Source organism: Echiichthys vipera (assembly GCF_963691815.1).
Source record: "Echiichthys vipera genome assembly, chromosome: 20".
Lineage (NCBI taxonomy): Eukaryota > Metazoa > Chordata > Actinopteri > Perciformes > Trachinidae > Echiichthys > Echiichthys vipera.
The window spans coordinates 17,505,465-17,526,295 of record NC_139845.1 but is presented as its reverse complement, the minus strand read 5'-3'; the positions used below and the strand labels follow the sequence as shown (position 1 = coordinate 17,526,295).

General features: G+C 42.2%; 2 protein-coding genes across 3 annotated transcripts; one reads left to right on the top strand and one right to left on the bottom strand.

Annotated features, from left to right (window-relative positions):
* Nucleotides 1-961: 961 nt before the first annotated feature.
* Nucleotides 962-11,508, bottom strand: elk3 (ETS transcription factor ELK3). The gene is made up of 5 exons (XM_083935571.1): nt 11,228-11,508; nt 7,548-7,783; nt 6,733-7,440; nt 4,777-4,899; nt 962-3,016 (listed from the first exon to the last, which is right to left on the bottom strand). Exons 2-5 carry the CDS (start codon nt 7,752-7,754, stop codon nt 2,921-2,923), a joined length of 1,134 nt encoding a protein of 377 aa, XP_083791697.1. The 5' UTR covers nt 7,755-7,783; nt 11,228-11,508; the 3' UTR covers nt 962-2,920.
* Nucleotides 11,509-13,137: 1,629 nt separating this feature from the next.
* On the top strand, nt 13,138-20,830 carry hcfc2 (host cell factor C2; the record flags this gene model as incomplete). 2 transcript variants are annotated; one of them, XM_083935581.1, is made up of 16 exons in its annotated part: nt 13,138-13,303; nt 14,133-14,281; nt 14,367-14,527; nt 14,866-15,068; nt 15,412-15,496; nt 15,603-15,706; nt 15,924-16,154; nt 16,646-16,816; nt 16,969-17,033; nt 17,198-17,288; nt 17,862-17,918; nt 18,001-18,152; nt 18,843-19,028; nt 19,109-19,406; nt 19,535-19,607; nt 19,702-20,830. In XM_083935581.1, 16 exons carry the CDS (start codon nt 13,138-13,140, stop codon nt 19,709-19,711), a joined length of 2,202 nt encoding a protein of 733 aa, XP_083791707.1. In that variant the 3' UTR covers nt 19,712-20,830. The 2 variants fall into 2 exon arrangements, with proteins under 2 accessions (XP_083791707.1, XP_083791706.1); XM_083935580.1 differs by having other exon boundaries at nt 16,646-16,831.
* Nucleotide 20,831: the final 1 nt, after the last annotated feature.

Here is a 20,831-nt window from a genome sequence, read left to right as displayed (position 1 = left end):
ATGGAACAGGCAGAGAGTGATACTGATAAACAGCAGGAATGCATTGAACATCACAGGTGTAAGAGTGTAAGAGAAGATCTGAGGGAGGTGTTCCTGTTACTGCAGCTCTTCTGCTCAACATCTACATGACAAATGGCCCATTTAAAGTATTTGAGCAACAGTAGAGTTACTGATTTGGAAGAACATGATAGAGAAGTGCTAGGAGCACCACTAACACTTGTTAAGCTCATTAACAGATGAGAGCATTAATGTCATTAACATTAACACAGTGTGCCGCTAACAGTGTAATAATCCTGTAAACATACATTCCAGAAGTTAAAGACCATTTCGATGTGGATTCAATTCTAAATGATTGAGCTCATACATTGATAAATATACGCTCAACATAAACTGTCATGACAGAATAAATGCAGATGGGGTTAACATTTCAAATGTAAAAATGATTGTGTTCACAGGAAAGAAGTCATTATATTAATGGTATATATCCTGTATGACATTGACCCATAATTTCTCCCGAGGTAGCTTTACAATGAGTAAATATAAAAAAAGAAAATTCATTTTTCTGAAGTGTCCCTGTCAAACATAAGCATGCATGATTATTCCACTGTTTTCTGCGTTGCTAACAGCAGTTTTCTCACATGAGCCAACAGTGACATGCACAGAAAGGAGATTTCTACAACAGTGTAATATTTATCATTGTAAAACTGTAAAACTTTTTCAAATGTATGAATGACCTGATTTTATGTGAACATGTCTGAACGTGTGTGTGCGTGCGTGCCTGATGCATGGAAGGCCTGCTGTGTTGTGAATTCGACCTCTGAAACACTGAGCTGCCGGCGAACAGTTGTTGTGTGACTCTTTTTACTGGAACTATTTATTTCTCATAACCATCGAAAGTAAATTTAATCTGTTTCATAAACGGTCTGTGCAGCTGTCGTTCTTCGAGTGGTGAAAGAGTGTGTGAAGTCCTTCAGTTTATTAAAAAACAATAACATTTCATCAAAACACAAATCGCTGAGAATACATTTCCATTAATTTCTTTATAAAAAAACAAATAATAACCAGGAGACATTTTACAAAATGAAAAGCTTTTGTGCAATTTTGACCTGGAACATCTTTAAAACCTGGTTAAATACATTTACACAAGTCTTACAATATTGAAGGCACAGCTGGTACGAGGCTGAAAGATACAGTGCATTTAAAAAAAAAAAGCATGAAACTATACAGATAATATCACGTTCACAGCGTCAATTCAAAGCAATACAGATGACAAAATGAAGACTTCCGCAGCGTTCAGCGTGCTGGCTAGCAGGTGCTCTGCCAGGAGTCAGTGAGGGAATCCTATTACGTGGCCACGCTCAAACAATCCAGATCTGGACAAATTCTTTTTAAATTATACTTTATAATACTGTGTGACACTTTTTTTTTCACATCACCAAAACGTTAATAAATGAGACAAAGCTATTGGGTGACTGTTGCAAAACCCCCAAATGGTTCACGTTTGTGTATTTAAAGTAAAACGACTTGCTATCATGGTAGCTTACCAGGGCGTGAAGCCTACAGCATTCAATTATCCACGTGTGACCACATTTAAGAGGAGACACTACAGGTGAATAGAATAAAATATTACCTAGATATCACCATGACATTTCCCCAGTTACTGAATTTCTTAAATAAACCTCTTTTTTTGTCATTCTGTTTAAATATACAAACCAAGAAGTCAATTAAATATGTGCTTATTTGCATAAATGTCCAGAACAGATGTGTGAACGTTGGATAAAGCCAGGTTCAAAATTCAAAAGGTTTTTACAGCGTCACCCCATAAATCAGAAAATACAACAAAAAAATGTCTTCATATTTTTGGCAATTAAATGTTCCGGTTACAAATGATATATGAACAAAGCCCTCTGTAGTAACCCTTCAGAATATAGCTAGGGATGAAACTGGGAAGTGCTACTGGAGTGGAGGTTTCTTTCTGTGAGGAAAGCAAACTTTAAAGATGTGGATTGTTAAATTCACACATTTTGAGAAACACTACAGGTGAATGGGGTTCAAATGTTTAACCAGTAAATATCACCATGACACTTCTCAAGTTGATTACTTACATCAAGACAATTCTTTTGAATCATTTTTAATTATTCACTTTTTTATTAAGTTTTGATGTGCGAATGAGGCAATATCTGATGCTATTTTTTTGTGAATTGGAGAGAAATCTTCAGAAACAAACAGACAAAGTGAAGTCAAATAAATGTTTTCTTTCCAATACATGACAGACATGTTATGGAAGATAAAGAGCCCACAATACTAAATTGACCAGTGCATGAAAATCCTTTACAGGAACACTTTGACATTTTGGGAAATCCGGATACTTTCCGAGACTAAGAGGAAAAGATTGAGAGTGGAATTGATCTTCTTGTTTAACGCTAACTCTCGCTATGTAGGCAAATTCATTTATTTCCTTTAACCTTATGGTCGCATGAAGAACATTTTTTGAGTCTATTTAGTGAAGGATCTGTCATTCTTGAGGTCTTGTTATCCATCAGGATTTCCCCAGATCTACATTGTTTGAGTCGATGGTGTGGATATCAACATTCCTCAGGGCGGGCAGGGGGAACAACAGGAATAACATCATGAGATGAGATATAAAATGAGATGAGAAACGTGACGAAGTCTGACCGCCACACAGATGTAAAGAAGCAGTCCAACTGTAAACCCAAAGAAATGTCTGATGCAAACATTCTTCTCCAGATTGAAGCTCTGGTTTCTTCAGATAATAAATGCAAAGGAACAGGAAGTCTGACTCCTCTGTGGTTCATCGTCAGAGTCTAAGGCTGATTGGCTTGGTCCTCTTCTGTGCTGGTCTGGTCTGGCCTGGCTCAGCCCAGTTTGGCCCAGTTGGCTCTCAGAGCTCGGGCTGGCATCAGGACTTGTGTGAGCTGGAAGTGAGCAGCAGAGGAGAGGGAGCGTCCATGCTGTGTAAAGGCACTGGCATGTGTCCGTTCAGCAGGGAGGGGAACTGCAAAGACAGGGAGAGTTAACACAGCTAATGACTGATTAATAATAACTTAATAACTGCTTTTTCCTTCTTCTTCCACATGATACCATTTTTTTAATTTGTAAAGAACTCTTTTGCACCAAAGACAAAAAGCCCAGAGGCATTAGAGCTGACTGGTAAGACATGACATACTCAGACTGTGATCATCTATTGTTTTGAAGTGTATTTCTGTTCTTCTGTATACTTATTCAAACATTACTGAGTATTTTAATGTTTTATGTGTTGTGTATTTTTTAAAGTCACTGAATGACACGGTCTCTGGTCTGACTGCTACTCATCCGATAGATATACTGTATTACATGACAATGTGGGGACTCTAACCTGGTAGTGCACCACATTATGGGGACGACCTCCGTTTGTAAGGACTTCATTCGCTGGTCATCAGATGCTTAACGGTTTATTTTAGAGTTGTGTGTGTTTGTGTGAGAGGGAGGGGGTGGGAGGGGCCCCTGACCAACCTGCCCTCTCCTGCTCCCCCTAGCCAACAGGAAGTTGCCCCCCTCTTCTTGTCCGTACCAGAACGGAAACATCTGTGGCTTATTTTGAAACCCTGGCACACGGTGAATCACACATACACTAACACACACACACAGAGCAGTGTGAAAACAACCGTGGAGGCAAAATGTGCAGAGCGAGATGACTGTAAAGATCCTGTAGTTATAAGGGAGGGGTTTGGTGTAAATACAGAGTTTACAGGCAGACACAGATGTTGTATCCTTCACCATGAGAGTGTTTCCTCTGAAACGCTGATTCTGTTTGTCCTCTTTAAACGCTAGACGCTCAGAACTGAGATCTGTAGATCTTGTTTTAGAACACATGTATATGTTTATCCAACAGTTTTTAAAACTTGTGTGTGTGGATTCATTGTGTGTGTTTTCTTGCAATATTTAGGAAAACCAAGTCAAGGTAAGAGTTAGAACAAGTACTCAGTGACATCAGCTACACACAACATCTATCTCCTGTCTGCTAACGTTAGTCATACCACATGTAATATATACAGATATGTGCATATGAATATGGAATATGTAGCCAAGAGGACAAGACTTTTGGTATCAGGAGAGTTTGGGTTTCCGTTTGTAGCCTGAGCAGTATTGACCAATCTCGTGGAGAGCGGATACGACGCCGTCCCTCAACTCCAACTCCGTTCTCCTATCTCAAGTTTCTAATCAGACTCAGCGCACAGGCCAGGAAGCTGTGGTCCGGATATCTGCCGGCTACACCGGAAACTCCAGAATATTTGTAGTTGCCCCAGAGGCTTAGTTGATGGATTCGGGGATTGTACCCGACCAAGTCAGGCTGTAGCGGTAGAGCTCCGGAGTGTATGAAGTGAGAAAGGGTGCATTCTCCTTTTCATTAGTTTGGGGTGGGAAGTAGGAATGAGGCCATCACCTCACCACTTCGCCCCTGGCCCAATTTGGCGTCACGTCTGATTTGGCTCTAATTTTTTATAGATTCTAATGTCTTGATTCAAACTAGGGTAAAGGCTTAAGTTAGGGTTAGTTTAAGGTAAGGATTTTATGTTATTAAAGCAAAGTTTACAAAAACAAGGGTGAAAGCTGAAAGCTCTTGTTAACATGGGATTTAGTGTCTGTCTGACAAACTTTGTAACTTTTTTTCGGAGCAAGCAATCAAACCGTCATGCCCACTTTAGCCAGCGTTTATGTGTTGGGACAACGTGCAGTTCCACATGTACAGCAATATCAAATGAGTGTGTGTATTACCTGAAACAGGGGGGCGTGGCTCTGCAGTTGCGCAGGGCTGAGGGGTCCCACCGGACTCAGGCTGGACCAGAAATGGATATTGGAGAGTAGAGGACTGGGTGTGAGCAGCAGACCAGACGGAGTCTACATCGACAAAACCCAAAATGAAATGTAGGATAAATACACCACGATGGAAATGATGGTGTTTGTTCTGGCAGTCTGGCAGTCCAGAGAGCTGTTCAGTCTGTGGTGGGGCTGTCAAGTCATTCAGTCTCACCCAGGGCCCGAAGCTCAAAGCCTGCCCTCTGGTGAACCCGCATGTGCAGACACACTGACTCTGCAGACGGACTTCATGCAGGTCGGGAAGCTCCACTCATACACAATTCATGACATCTACTCTTCTGTCTGGTCTTGCTTTCTGTCTTGCCATATTTGACTAAGGCTAGTTTTGTTTTCAGTCTGCTTCTGTCATGCACATGAAAACAAAACGCTTTTATCACAACACCTCACAAAAGTTCAGGATCAGCAGCTTCTTTGGTGTCTGTCTGTTTACATAAAAGAGAAGTGCAACCACTGAGTTAATTTTAGGAATGCTTAACATAATGCCACATTCTGACTAAAGTCAAGGGAATCTCTAGAAGGCGTCTTGTTGGCCAAGGGATCTAAGGCGCCACCATAGCCATTGTTGCGTGCAGAGCCACACCGATATACTGTATGTGTCAGCCGATATATGTATTGGTATCTGCATTTCTGTTTTCCGATATGCTGTTTTACAGAACATATAATGCAGAGAAAGGTGCTTGGAGTGATTTAGAAATGGTGTCATATAACTATTTGTAATTTCATTTAATTGAAATGATCACTAATTGACTGATACTGAACGTGATGTTTATTTAGCTATTCATTTTATTTACTCTTATTTTTTTCAGTGTCCATTCAATTGGTTAACAATGTAATACATTGCATGTATAAAGTATAATAATATTAAATACTTTTTATTATTAAATATGGTTTAAAGCAGCCTTCTGAGTACCTTTGCTGAGACATTTTGGTGCACAATCCACATGGAAATAGTCTATTTTCATTCCAGCTCATAAACTCGATGCCATATTACCATATTGGTCTTGAGAATCCCATACTGGTCGGGCCCTATTGCATGTCTCGTCCTCTCCTTTCATCTCCTGTCATCTGTCTACTATCAGCTTTCTAATAATGGCATAAATGCTGAAAAATGTTTGAAAATCTTTTTTTCATGACACAGGGCTGTCCTACACTCCTCCTGTGAACAGATACAGGGCTGCAACTTATTGCCAGTCCAGTTTTGTACCTCACATTTCCTTCGTCCACCACTCTGATCTAAAACAGGCGTATGAACCTTAGTGATGTTTACTTTCTCAGGACCAGCTTATGGTGAACTTTTGTCAGTGTTTTGATCTTTCTTTGATGATTTACCAGTCAGATCCAGATCACAGCTTGACTTGCAAGATACTAATTTACACCAAAAGACCATCAACCTAAAAAGTGGTTTCTGGTGGACAACAGGGAGAACTGCAGGGAACAGAAGCACATCTGTCCAGGGGAAAGTGGAGACTTAACTAACATCTCAGGTGTTCCTTGCAAACACTTCATCATAGAAACTGTCCAGTGATGAGTGAACTGTTTAGCATAAACTTTCATTTTCCATTGTCTTATTCCTGATGTTGCTCAGCCTGGATAACAGTCTGACTGTATCTGCCTCTCCTGATTTGGTCAATGTGTTGTTGCCAGTGAATCAGGAGCTTCAGGAACATATGGCTTCACTTATGAACCTCCTCCCTCTCCTCCTCCCCTCTTTCCACTCACGTCTTTCCATCTCCTCCCTGTCTACAAGCTTAACTTTCTTCACTGTCCTCCTCAGTCTGCTTCTTTTGCTCTTTTCCTCACGTACAACCACCTGGACTCTGTGTGTTAATGCACATCTAATGTGTGACGTAGTACCTGTGTGGTTAGGAAGGTAGAGGTCAGGGACCCTGAAGGCAGCGCCGGGCTGTTGAGAGCAATGGAGACGAGGTCACTTCCTGTCAGGAGGAGAGAGGAGGCAGAGATTTCCAAGCCTTTGGGTTTCCTGCTTTTCAAAGGCGCGCTGTTGGCCGACCTCCTCCTCTCTGGCATCGCCGTGCCCTGTGCCCTCTCTCTCTCCCTCTGACCAGATGACAGATTTAGAGGCTGAGCGTTCTGCTCTAACTCATTAGTCTCTACGCTGTGGCCCCGTCCCCTCCACAATGTGTGAGCGGGGCTTTGAGGCGGGGAGGAGGAGCAGGAGGAAGAGCGAGCCGGTCTTGAGGAATCGGAGGTCTCAGCGGAGGATGGGGGTGGGGTGGGAGGTAAAGAACAGTGGCCACGGTTGGTTACGAATCGGATGACCGAGGAGCTGTCGCCGTGCCGATCGGATCTGGGCTCTGTCTTGACGGCTCGATGTGGTTCTGAGGAGTGCTGCAGGGAGCTGACGGTGAAGGAGGAGTACATGCCGGAGTGGAGGTACTGGTTCCTCCCACCTCCATCCTCGTCTTCAGCCTCAGGCTCTGACATCACACTGTCCTCACTGCTGCGGCCCGACTCCACCGCCGCGGGGTCCATCTTCAGAATCTCAGGGAACGACACAAACTTGTAGACAAACTTCTGGCCGATCACCTTCTTGATGATGTTCTGCAGAGGAAATATGTGACATAATTTATTTGATTTAAAACCTCCCCAGAACACTCTGACGATCTAACAATCAATTTAAACAGTACTGAAATTGATATGTTGCGTACTTTGTCGTAGTAGTAGCGCAGGGCTCTGCTCAGCTTGTCGTAGTTCATGTTGGTCTTGTTCTTTCGCAGTCCCCACAGCTTGGCCACGTCTTCTGACTTGAGCAGCTTGAACTCGCCGTCGTTGGATGTCCAGCAGATGAGATGCTTGTGGGTTTGGTCGAGCAGCAGCTGCAGCAGGAACTGCCAGAGAGTGATGGAGCTCTCCATGACTGGATGAAACCAGAGAAACAGGCGATCTGCAGACGAGAATCAAGACGTAATCAAGTTCATTTCAAAGACAATGTATTGCTTCATCAAAAAATTGATTGCTTTATAGGATAAATCAGGAGGGCCATGTCCATCGAGAGGAAACTGAACTAAAGAGTCTCTGGTGAAAGCCAATTGTGGAAGAAAAATAAACCAACATGTTTATGGAAGAAAGGGGGATGAAAAGTCAGTGGGGCTGATGGTAAATGGGCTCCTCATTTTATAGATGGCTCGTTTTAAAGCAGTTTCTGGTCACATAGTGAATAAAAGTCCAAGTCAAGCCAAGTCCTCAAAACCATATCTGGCTGTACACTTAAAACATTTTGATCAAAAACAGCTGCCGTAAACAGGTTTGATGAGAGTGGTGAGAATCAACCTAAACAATAAAGGCCGTAAAAAAACTAAATAATGAGCTAAACTCTTCTGTTAGCTGAGGGGAACATTGTTATTATAAAAATATCGATTAGCACAGCTTTAAACTTCACTGGTAAAGGTCATACATTTCATTTGTGTTTGTGAAACCAGGAAACTGATTGGAGAATCAAGTCACTGGAAAAAAAGAATAAAATAACTTTATAAGTCATTGGATGCCCTTACAAGGTCTTAGATTGAAGTCATTTCACACATTCTCAGACTGTTTAGAGAATCAGACAATCACCACAGAAAACATAAAAAAAAGGGAAGGAAGAACGGAGGGAATTGTAAACGTCGACACAAATCTTTCCTGATGCAAACGCCACTAAAAACCACAAAACATAGCCCTGCCCCCTCCATGCCCCTGATTGGGAGTCACCTGTCCAAAACACTGAACCTGTGAACACAACCGACGGCTCTTCTGGACAGTTTTTGAACAAAATATGTAATCTATATCAACCTGTGCTTTTTATTTCCTCGACTCACAGACTTTGCCTGTCTCACAAAGCAGTAAATACAACAGTAAGTGAAGCCGCTGTTGATGCTCAGGTTACGTTTCTCCATGTGCCCTGACTTTACCTCCTGAACCCAAAGAGCAGGTTTTGAGAACAGATGTTTTTTCCCTTTAATTGACCCATCTGTAAGCATTTTATGGTTCAAATGAGGGATGTAGTGGTGGTTGAATATACTTAAACTTACCTATACTTACAAAAATTTGGTTTCTTAAAGGGATAGTCTGGATTTTTTGAAGTGAAGTTGTATGAGGTAGGGTCCTCAGTCAGCGCATTACCTACGGTAGATGGCGGTCGGCACGCCCCCACTTTGGCAAAGCAGACAGGAGTACTGACACTAAAGCTAAGCAATTTTGTGTTGTTGAAGTGTATGCTATACTTAGAATATTTAGAAACTTTGGTGTTTTAAAGAGGTAGAAAACCAATCAAGGCAGTGATCGACCAGCAACTCTGGTGTTCTGTGAGGTGGAATGACTGTTTTTGTCAGCGGAGTCTGGTGGCTTTGAAGAGAGCATAGGTAACAGCTTCAGTTTCCACCTGTGTAAATTAAATAAGACTATCTGACGGCAAGGTAAAGATGCAAAAATATTCTAAATGAACTGATATTGCTTTTTTGGGTGTAAATTGTTTAACTTCAGAATCAGTACTACTGTCTGCTCCTCCAAACTGCCGACCACGCCAACCGCCATGTTTTGTAGGTAATATACTGTCTATCATCGAAGCTGTCCCTTTAAGGAAAGGAAAACATGTAAAATGCCTGCTAACACTCAAGCTCTCATTACTTGTCTAAAAATCTGATTTAGTCCGCTGTGCTTCTTGTTATTTTACCTGTGTGTGTGTGTGTGTGTGTGTGTGTGTGTGTGTGTGAGAGAGAGAGAGAGAGAGAGAGAGAGAGAGAGAGAGAGAGAGAGAGACAAACGCTTCCAAGCTGGTTGGCCTTTCGATGTTTCCATGGCGATAAAGCAGGATGTGGTAAGTGACCTTCTGCAAAGACAAGCACGAGACTAACCAACGTGTTTACCTGAAAATCACTAAGTGTCTGTCTGTGTCACTGCCTCCTTAACTTCCTCTTCCTCTCTCTCAATTCAATTAATTGATAAGGTGCTTAATTAACAGGAAATACAAAAGAACCTACTGCCAAAAGTATAACATCAAATATGTCATTATAACCAGATTCGATTTGTAACCATGACGATATTATATCACAGTAGAGACTTTGCAGTTGCATCAGAGATCCCCATAGCGACCACATCTGACTCCGTAGTGGAGAGACCTCAGACGTTTATGGTTATTCTTCATAATCAACCATTAATTCAATATGAAAACATATCCTTTTTTCAGCAGAGAGGGGAAAGTGTATGTGGTGCGAACAATGACCCATTGCCATGAACACACACACACACACACACACACACACACACAAACACACACACACACGTCCTCGCTTCCTTTTTCCTGCATGGGTGTGTGTGTTAAGTGATGGAAGAAGTGTTGTCTGTCTGTCTAAACCAGGACTTCCTGTCATTCAGCTTCAGGGGCGTCTGTTCGGAGAAAGGCCTTCCCTCTTTGGGAGGTCGGACGTCCTGTCACTGGGAGCCAGCAGGGACACACACACACACACACACAATGCATCTATGTCCTCATGTAAGACTGTTTGATCTATATTAATCCTCTGATGATTTAACGAATCTCAACTGGAGAGAAACCAGAAGGGAGTAAAATGATTTATCGAATTTCAGAATAAAAGCAGATCGGTGCTGAGAGTTTCTGTCTATCACCTCCGCCTCCCCACCCCTCCCTCTCTCCTTCTGTCTTTTTAAGTGCAGGTGAAAGTTACACATGACTGATCTTCCTTACTCAATTGTAAATCTATCAGGTATACACACAGTGTACTTTGGACACTCAAGATTTTCAATCCAATACAAACAAATAAAAAAGCTTCACATTATTCCCCATCCATTTTCTTATTTTTGGAAGTGTATGTGTGGGGAGGGGGGGTTCTCCTGGAACTCAAATGGTTCTTTGTTTTGCACCAGTGACTCATTTTCAAGATGTTGTCTGCTGCCAGCTTCAATCCGGAAGCGCATGGCAATTAGTCTGCGAGGTCCAGACGAACCAGAAACTAGACTTTTAAAGGAGCCACGCTTAATTTTTTCCCTTTTTCTTCCTTTTCTTCCTCTCATTCCCTTTTTTCTTTCTTTTTACCTTCTCTCTGTCTTTAAAATGTAGCATAACGAAAGTGGGTCAGCGTTACGCATGTGTCTGTGCCAAAGCGGAGAACCCATCAACACCTTTTACGCACAGCTATAAGCTTTTTACGCACAGGTTTAACACTTTACGAGCGGCTTCAATGTGGTCTAAAGTTGACAGTAAATATTCTAACCTGATCAGGTTTCAGAAAATACAACATCGGCTAATAGAAGTGCACTTATGAGTCTCTGTTACGCACGAACGCGCGTACATTAGTCTGGAAAGTTGTACGTAGAGGAAACTTAAACTTGTACCTACCCTGCTGTGGACGGCCGCTGCTCCTCTGCCCGTCTATACGTGTGCGATGTGTGTGTGTGTGTGTGTTTGTCTTATAGCGGTGTGTGTGTGTTGTGTTGGGGCTCCATGCTGCTGCTGTCTGAAAGCGGATCCGCAGCTTCTCTCTCTCTCTCCTGCCTCTGAGCAGGAAGTCGGGACGCGCAGACGGAGAACCGGCGCACTTCCTTTGGCGCAGTATGTGTAAACATGCACGCGCGCACGACCACTAACACACACACACATACATACACACACACACACAGACACACTCTATTTCCAATAAAACACACCCCCTCTCTCAAAACACACAAACTACTCTCTTCCTGCACACACCTTACTCTCTCTCTCTCTCTCTCTCTCTCTCTCTCTCTCTCTCTCTCTCTCTCTCTCTCTCTCTCTTTCACTCACTCACACACACACACACACACACACACACACACACACACACACACACACACACACACACACACACACACATTGTAATTCCGACAACACTCGCGCGCTAAACCAACTGACAACTGACGTCACCTTCTGCCTGCACACCGGGAGCGGTTCCTGTTACACACACAAACACACACACAAACACTCACAGAGTCAAGTTCAGGCCTTTCGGTAACTCAAGATAATTGCTTTTTTGGTGTATTTAATTTTTCCCTCCTTTTTAACTTTATATTCCCTTCTCTAGCTTTGGAGCCTATAATCAAGTCATACTGGAATAACTACTTGTGTTTCTACAAGCGTAATATCATTTGAACACTTACTGGCTGAAAGATAAAAGTCATACACCAGATTAAAAAAAGGATAAAATCACCTGTCCAATGAAGCACCTGACCTCAGCTGACATATATTACCGCACTCAGAACAATGACTGACTGATCTTCCTTACTCAATTGTAAATCTATCAGATATACACACAGTGTACTTTTGACACTCAAGATTTTCAATCCAATAGAAACAAATAAAAAAGCTTCTCATTATTCCCCATCCATTTTCTTATTTTTGGAAGTGTACAATGACGGAATTATTGGTTTCCAGAACGAATTTAGCAACGTAGCCACTCATTTGAGCTATTACTACTGATGATGAAGCATTTTTACAATTAAATTACAGAGAAGTCTCCCCGCAGTTTGTGATGGACTGTGTCTTTGACATAAGTCAGACAGATCTGTTTTCAACCAATGTATTATCCTGTTTATTTAGTGCCTGTCAATGTGGGCTCAGAGCTCATGTCATGTGCTGCAGCTCCATCTCATATCCCTCTTTTGAAAGACTTTGCTCGCTACTTGACCTCATATCCAGTTTGTGACACATTCTTTACAAATGTGTATTTCCCAAGCCCAAGATTACCCTGGTGACATCAGCATTATTAAGTAGAATCAACAAAATATATCTCAAAATCTTCACAAATATTTATCTCAAGTTTTCATTTTCTTATGCCGTCAACTCCCAAATGTCAAAATGTTTTTATACGAATGTGGATATTTAGCTTATATAGATAAATGCACTGTATATGACTGGATATGTATGTATGTATGTATGTATGTATGCATGTATCATAGACTGTATAAAAAGGTATGTATGTATGCAATCTACTGTTCCCTAGTTTGTAAACTGAAACTATTCAATAAAGAATAATGCTATTTGTGATGTGTAATGAAGATTGTGTATGTGTGTGGGGGGGGGGGGTAGTTTTCTCTCTTTTGCTATTATTAATTATTTAGCGAGCTATCCTCTTGCGTACGTTTTAATGTTAATACGAGGTAAACGAGACAGAGTGAGACGTCTGTCTTGTTTCCATCTCTCTGATTGAATCTCCCGGTAACTTCTTTAGCCCCGCCCCCGTCTTTGAAACGTCAACAGCGCCAAACTTCAGCTCCCTTCACGGGACAATAATGACCACTGGTACCGAGGAGCCGCAATGGAGAAAAGTCCACTCTGCCACGGGAGTGATACCGCGGGCCAGACACGGACACCGAGCGGCTGCGATACGGGAGCTGATAGTTGTGTTCGGCGGTGGGAATGAAGGGATAGCGGAGGACCTCCATGTTTACAACACTGGTGAGCTAACGTTAGCTGGGCGCTAGTTAGCAGGTTAGCGGCTAATGTTTTTAGCATGCAAAATACCCAATTAGCCCTTTATTGTTGTTTAAAAAGGTCTACACTTTTTAAAGTATACTTTCAGTGTTGTAGGTTTTGTTATTGTAAATGAGTCACTAACTTGACAAGTTAGCTTCAGTAAGTACTCGTTTTTTCCGTTAACGTTAATTTTAACGCTGAGAAAACGCCAATAACGGTAGCTACGTTATTACCGCTACGCTAGTACGTTGACGTAAAGGAGCCTTTAAAAGAGATTTAGAGCTAACTCGGCCAAACACCAGATGAGCAGTGTAGAGTTAAAAAACAGTTGAACTCTAATGAAAATGTGTGGGAAAAAACAGGTAAATGTAACTGTCATATCTTTAAACATAACAAGACTATTGTCATAATAGTGTTAGAAGATGCACTGCTGTTCATTTATTTTTGTTAATTTTATTTTATTATTTTGTGTGGTCTATTGTTTGTTGTCTTTATGTTTAAAAATAAATTAAATTGTAGTGTTAGAAGAGCTTAAGGCCAATGTTTATGTTTAGGTATGAATGTGCTGGCACAAGGCCGAAGGAGCAATGACAGCTTGACTGTACAAAACAACGTTAACTTCTATTTTGTGGACGGAATTGTGTAATAAATGCCATTAAGGTTTACTACTTTTTGTATTAGAAGTCATGTTCAGGTGGTGTTTGAGGTAATATAGCTCTGTTTGTAAGAATTGTTTGTGTAAAAGGTCTTAGAGGCAGCATTCGCCAGGGTGTTCTGTATAACATGATGACTGATCTGCACATTCTTTCAGTGTCAAAGCAGTGGTTTCTGCCTGCGGTGAGGGGGGACATCCCCCCCGGCTGTGCCGCCCATGGCTTCGTCTGTGAAGGCACTAGGATACTGGTATTTGGTGGCATGGTTGAGTTTGGGAAATACACCAGCAACCTCTATGAACTTCAGGTAATATCATCTCAGTTATTTAGCTGTGAATAACCCTGTAATGAAGAAATTGTTCAGGTCTTGACTTTGGTCCTGTCTGGCTCAGGCTAGTCGCTGGTTGTGGAAGAAGCTAAAGCCCAGAGCACCCAGGAACGGCTTACCTCCGTGCCCTCGGATTGGACACAGCTTCACTCTTGTGGGTAACAAGTGTTACCTGTTTGGAGGGCTGGCCAATGATAGTGAAGACCCCAACGGCAATGTGCCAAGGTACTGTTCAAACACACTGAAGAAACATAACATTTGATTTCTTCCAGGTGTGGGGGTAATTTTATTTAGTAAGCCCTGAACTCCTCCAGTGTTTAAATTAGGGACCCATATAATTACTGTTGTTGATTAATCTGCAGATTATTTTTTCAATTAATAAATGGCATTTTTAGGTCAGTTTTTCGTATTTCTTTCTTGCAAAACAGTTTTTAATAATCAAAATAGCTGCAGATTATTATCTCCGCGATCGATTAATCTTTTAAATCGGTGTTGAATCCAGAATGGACTTCTAGTGACTTGTTGATCACGTTGCTCTTTGTGCAAAAATGTCATCATCTTAGATACATGGATGACTTCTATGAGCTGGAGCTGCAGTCTTTATCGGGAGCGAAAGGCTGGAGCATTCCGGATACAAATGGCGTTGGTCCCTCAGCACGGGAGTCCCACACCTCGGTTGCCTACACTGGCCTCGGCTCCCCGAAGCTCTACATCTTTGGAGGGATGCAGGGATGCCGGTTAGACGACCTCTGGCAGCTTGACCTCGGTAGGGCTCTCTCTCTCTCTCTTTCTCTCTCGCTCTCTCCCTCTCCCTCTCCCTCGCTCTCTCAAACGGCCTGTGATTGGCCAAAGTCTCCCGTCACAGGCTAGATTTTCTAAAGCCCAGAGAAAGAAGCCAAGAGGAGGTGCACAAGTCTAGTTTTCTCTCAGCACACCTGTATTACAATATGATGACAGATTATTGTGAATTTGTTGCCCAACAACGCCAATATAAATTGCCTACTGCAAGTTTAAATGTAAAATTGTGGTAGACTTATTTGTATATTTGCACTTAGTGAGAAACAACTCTCTGTTATATTAGAGCTTCCTTATCATTATCCTTTCCTCAGACACAATGGTTTGGTCAATGTGTGAGACCAAGGGTGCCGGGCCACTTCCCAGAAGCCTTCACTCTGCCAATGTCATTGGAAACAAGTAAGGGATCCCTCGTTATCGCTGTCACATCTTTGTTAAAGCAGATGTCTAGTTTGTATGTGACCCCTGACCTTTGACAAACTGCTCTATGTCCCTCTGTCTGCAGGATGTATGTGTTTGGTGGCTGGATTCCTGTACCAGAGTCAAACCAACACAGTGCTTTAGGAACTGAATGGATCTGCAGCGACTCCTTAAATGTACTCAACTTAGGTCAGTACATCTCTCTAAAAAGTATGCTATGCGCTTGTCTTGAAAAGTACCCTTTATAAGTTCAGTTTTTTGAAAATTTGTTTTTACAACCTAAAGCACTGCTCTGCTTAAGGGAAAACCCAAAGTTATGGTGCATCTGGTTGCTTATTCAGCCCATGGGCTTTCTGCATCATTCAGAGTCCAGCAAGTTCACTACTGCCCTGTTTTCCTGTCACAGACACTATGAGCTGGCAGAACCTGGGCCCAGAGCAGCAGGATGAAATTGGGTCTCAGCTGCAGATCCAGGGACCCCAGAGTGACGACCCGTACGCCTGTAGGCCCAGAGCTAGGGCCGGCCACTGTGCTGCCACCGTTGGGTCCAGGCTTTACATTTGGAGTGGCCGGGATGGATACCGTAAGAGCTGGAACTACCAGGTCTGCTGCAAGGACCTCTGGTTCCTTGAGACAGGTGAAAACGAGCTGTTGAGCGAGGTTTGAAGTGATTCGGCACTGAAGTCTTGTTTATTTTCATTGCTGGACAGAGCAACTTCAGGGTTCCCACTCTTTAAGAAATCATTTTCAGGAGTTTTTCTTGAAAATGCCGGACAGCATTTTCACACAAATGGTCATTTTCATTTACCAGTCGGCCTAGTATTGACACGTTTAACCCGCTTGCGGTTCCAGAAAATATAGACTTGGCGCTGAAAAGTCCGTTCCGCTTCACATCTGGTAAACTAACTTTGAGCAGCTTTTAATACCAACAGTCAAGTTTCAAACTAAATGTGCACCTCGGAGCTAAAATACAATTAATGTCGCACATCGTGTTTCCAATATTGGAAAACTATTCTGTAAATGTCCATGTTTTCCAGGACTCATGGGAACCCTGAACTTGCGCCACTGCAAATAAAATGAACAAAAGGCAAATACAGTTCCTCAATATATTCGGTTTTGTGTCTTCAGATCGACCAGCCGCTCCAGAGGTCGTGTTACTCATCAAATCAACAGTCAGCCTGCTACATGTGGCGTGGCGCCCCTTGGCAGCAGCAGACTGCTACATCCTCCAGATCCAGCCTGCAACTCCACCAGCCAAACAAGGCGATACAACCGGAACAGATGGACAGGACAGGAAGGGTAAAGACTCTGCAAGTATGGAGAAATGCTAAAAAAGCATGTAACAGTTGAAGAACAGAAAGAATAGATGCTACTAAACAAGAGCAAAGAGAGACTCTCTAAGGACATGCGTGACTCTACAGTGAAATTTTGCTTAACTCTGTCTCTCTCAGATGTCCAGTCTCTTCCACCTCAAACTGGAGGAAGCACTAATAAAGAAGTGAAAGCATCATTTCAGGTAGATGGGACTTACTTAATATGCTTAAACCTGTAAATAAAGATGACATGCAATAATACACCCCTGTTTCAGCATTAGATGTACTAAATAGTATATCTAAGCTAGCAGCAGACCACAGAGATGTCAGTTGTTTTAACACATTCATGTGTCCTCCCAAATATCAGGATGCTTCAGCACAGCAGGAAAATACAGCAGAACCATCCACGGGCTCAGTCGAGAGCAAAGCGCAAGGAGGGAGGGACACAGCAAAGGACTGTGAGTTTTGTTGTCAGATGATTCAGGCTGCAACTCATTCTTTTTTTCATTGCCGATTATTTTCTCAATTGAGCAACACGTTGTTTGTTCTAGGAAATGTCAGAAAATTATGGAAAAGGTCTGTATTTCCCAAAGCCCAAGATGGCGTCCTCAAATGTCTTGTTTATCTACAACTCACTGTGAGAGGAAATAGATCAGAAAATATTCATTTTAGTTAGGATGCTGTTTTCAAAAAAAAAAACAGACTGATCAATCAATTATTCAAATAGTTGGTGAGTAATTAATTAGTTGACATCTAATTGTTAATTGATTATTGGTTGCAGCTTTACAAATGCTTAAATGCTGGATAATTGTGTGCTTCCACAAATGTAATTGTTAAGGAAAATAAAAGATGCAGTAGGTATGTTTAAAGTAATAAAGCTACATCCAGTATTGTTTCAGTTGCTTTTACTTCTTCGTCTCAACTGCCCGTCAAATAGGATCCATCTTGTCTCTTGTGAGCCAGTGTTAGTCCAGTTTCTCAGCTTTGATCCACTGACCTTTTTCCACTCTCTTTCTGTGTGTCGGCTGCAGGTGCTGGACAGGAGGCATCACTATCGGATGTCAGCAGCTCAACACAGCAGCGCCCAGGTGATGATGATGCTCAGCGATTAACCAGAGTGCGACACGTTGTGAAGCGATGTTCACTGTGGGCTCTGCTTTGCCTTTACAGAGGAAAACGCAGCTGACGAGACAACAGAAGCAGCGTGGTTTGATGTCGGTGTGTTCAAAACCCTCTTCTCTGAAGTCAGCCACTACTTTCTGCCCGCTGACGGTGAGCAGGCGGCTGCAGCCATCAGCAGCCGGACACCATACACTAAAGAGGTAAAAACATACCCTTTTATTCATGAAAGACTAGTTGTACTGAAATTTAATACATAGTGGGAAGTATGGCTCTGAGATATGACGATATGTATCGCATGAATATGGAAAAGCGTCCACCATTTCATATTTTACTCTATTATTAATATCATGGTGTCAGGAATCATGCGCTTTACAGGCTGAGGGGTGTGTGAAGATGAAGTGAAGCGAAGCCGACAGTCTAATAGCGTGTTGTGAAAGTGAAACTACAGTTCTAAATATACTGTCAGCAATTGTCAAAGAATGATACATGCAAAACACATTTATGTTATAACAACAATACTTTTAATAAGATTCACATACTAGAAATCACACAGCAGTGGACTCGTGCACCCACCGCAGTCCTGTGTCAGGTTTATTACATTCACAGTGCAATAAAAAAATTATAAATAGTCCTAGAATGTACTGGGGAAATGTATTTTGCTGTTCACCTTTATTGAAGCCTACATTTAGCAAAAATAAATATTAATAAAATATATATATATCATAGACTCTAGGAGTCGCCATTTTGTCAGACTTTGACTCCACCTCATTTCCTCTTACCAAAATAGCCCTAGTGGGTACTCATGACTCCTTGAAGATGCCAGTAATCACTGACTTCTTACCCACACATCCTCTGTCAATCATTTGCTTTTCCATCGGCCCTTTCTCCAGAGGAAGCTTCCAGAGCCTCAGGACGTGCAGAGCCGAGCGAAGCAGGAGCTGGCTCCAGGTCAGACCTACAGGTTCAGAGTCGCAGGCATCAACTTCTTTGGCCAGGGAGACTTCAGCCCAGTCAGCGATTTCAAGACCTGCCAGCCAGGTTTCCCGGGAGCGCCCTCTGCTGTCAAAATCACCAAGGTGACACATCAAGCAGATTGAGACTGAAAAACTGTTGATAAATGAAGAAAGCGCTGCTGTAATGTTCCATTTGTGCACAGGCCAACGACTCAGTCCACATCACATGGGAGGCTCCCCCCTCTTCATCAGGTCGGATCCTCGAGTATTCCATGTACATGGCGGTGAGGAAGAGCCGCTCCACCAGCTCGGAGCGTCCGGGTCAGATGGCCTTCATCAGGATCTACCGCGGCACCAAGACATCTTGCTCGGTCAACTCCACCCACATGGACAACGCCCAGATCGACTGTTCTGCCTCCAACCGGCCAGCTGTCGTCTTTCGCATCGCTGCGAAGAACGAGCAGGGCTACGGCCCGGCCACGCAGATCCGCTGGATTCAAGGTGAGGGAGCTCAGTTTGTTTCAGTTTGCTCATTTTTCACATTCACTTCATATCGTTATTATTTTGTAGACAGGTGCCAACTGGATTCATTCGTTCTTGATTGTTGTTTCGTTTGTTTGTTTTTTTAGACCCCAGTAAATTACGAGTGCCTGCATCCAACGCCGACAGCCATGTTGGGGCTGAGCAGGACGCTGCCGACAGGTAACCATGGTGACCTCCTGATTTCTGTTCAGTTTCACTTCCTGCATTCGAGTTTTTAGTGATTCATCTCTTCTTTTTCCTTTTTTTCTTGCAGCTCCAGCTGAAAAAATTTGGACCAATAAGAGTGTCTTTTGGAAAAGCCAATTTGTGCCCTCAGGAAGTTGACAATGTTCGCCGATCAGATGCTGTATATTTCCTAGATAGTTTTGTTAATTTATTTTTTTATATATTTAAATGTTCCCTTGTAAATATATGTTCACGGGGAGCTTAACCACTTGGCCATTTAAGTTCAACAAATGTTTAGTTAAGTGATATGATGTAGACCAAACTACAAGGTTGGAGACTCTTCAAAGGTTGGAGGTGCCTTAGAGCTGACTGCAGCATGCTAATGTATACAGTATGTGGTGGTTCTGTATCAAACACAGAATGATGTTGTTTTTTTTAATTGGTGTGGACCACTTTTACAATCCTACTGACACAGTGAGGTTATGAAATACCATTTATTGTCTCTACAGTGGAATGTTATTGTTTAATGACTTGATTCAGTTTTAAGATTGCGTTGTGCCATGTTACTAAAACATCTTCAATATCTGTTCCAGTGCTGCATGCTTTATGATTTTGTTGAATTTTTTTTATCATAATCATTCACCAGATTGTTTATGTTGTTTAGTTACAAGTTGCAGTAAAAAAAAGTATCTGTCCTAAATCAAAAATCCAGATATTACAGGAATATATCTGCATGTTAACAATTGTACTGTCTCTGGTTTGACCCGCTCACCATTGAGTGGGCTAGAAGTGTTATTATCTTCCCTGTCCTCCATCATGTCTAGAATCTGTCATAGAAAAGCTCTCATTTTTGTATCGACATACTACTTTATGTTTCTGATGAAAAGAACTACATTTAGATCTCTGGCTCAAGAAGATTTGGACGGAACATGCATATAGAGTAGTGTTTAGCTTTAACATTCTGCATGTCATCAAGCTGCAGACTCATTTCCCTTGAAGAAAAATGAGGATATTGATCCCTGTGTTGAGTCTGCATTGTCCCCAAAGGCAAATGCACGTTCTAGCCACAGATGATCCGTACAGTATGTGTAATGCAGCTGAATTCATTCATATATATGTGTATTTTATACACACCAGTAAAGAGATCTGAAAATTCTGACGGCCTGGACACTGTAGGAGCAAAGAAGACACCACTTAAGTGTGTTATTTCCATATGCA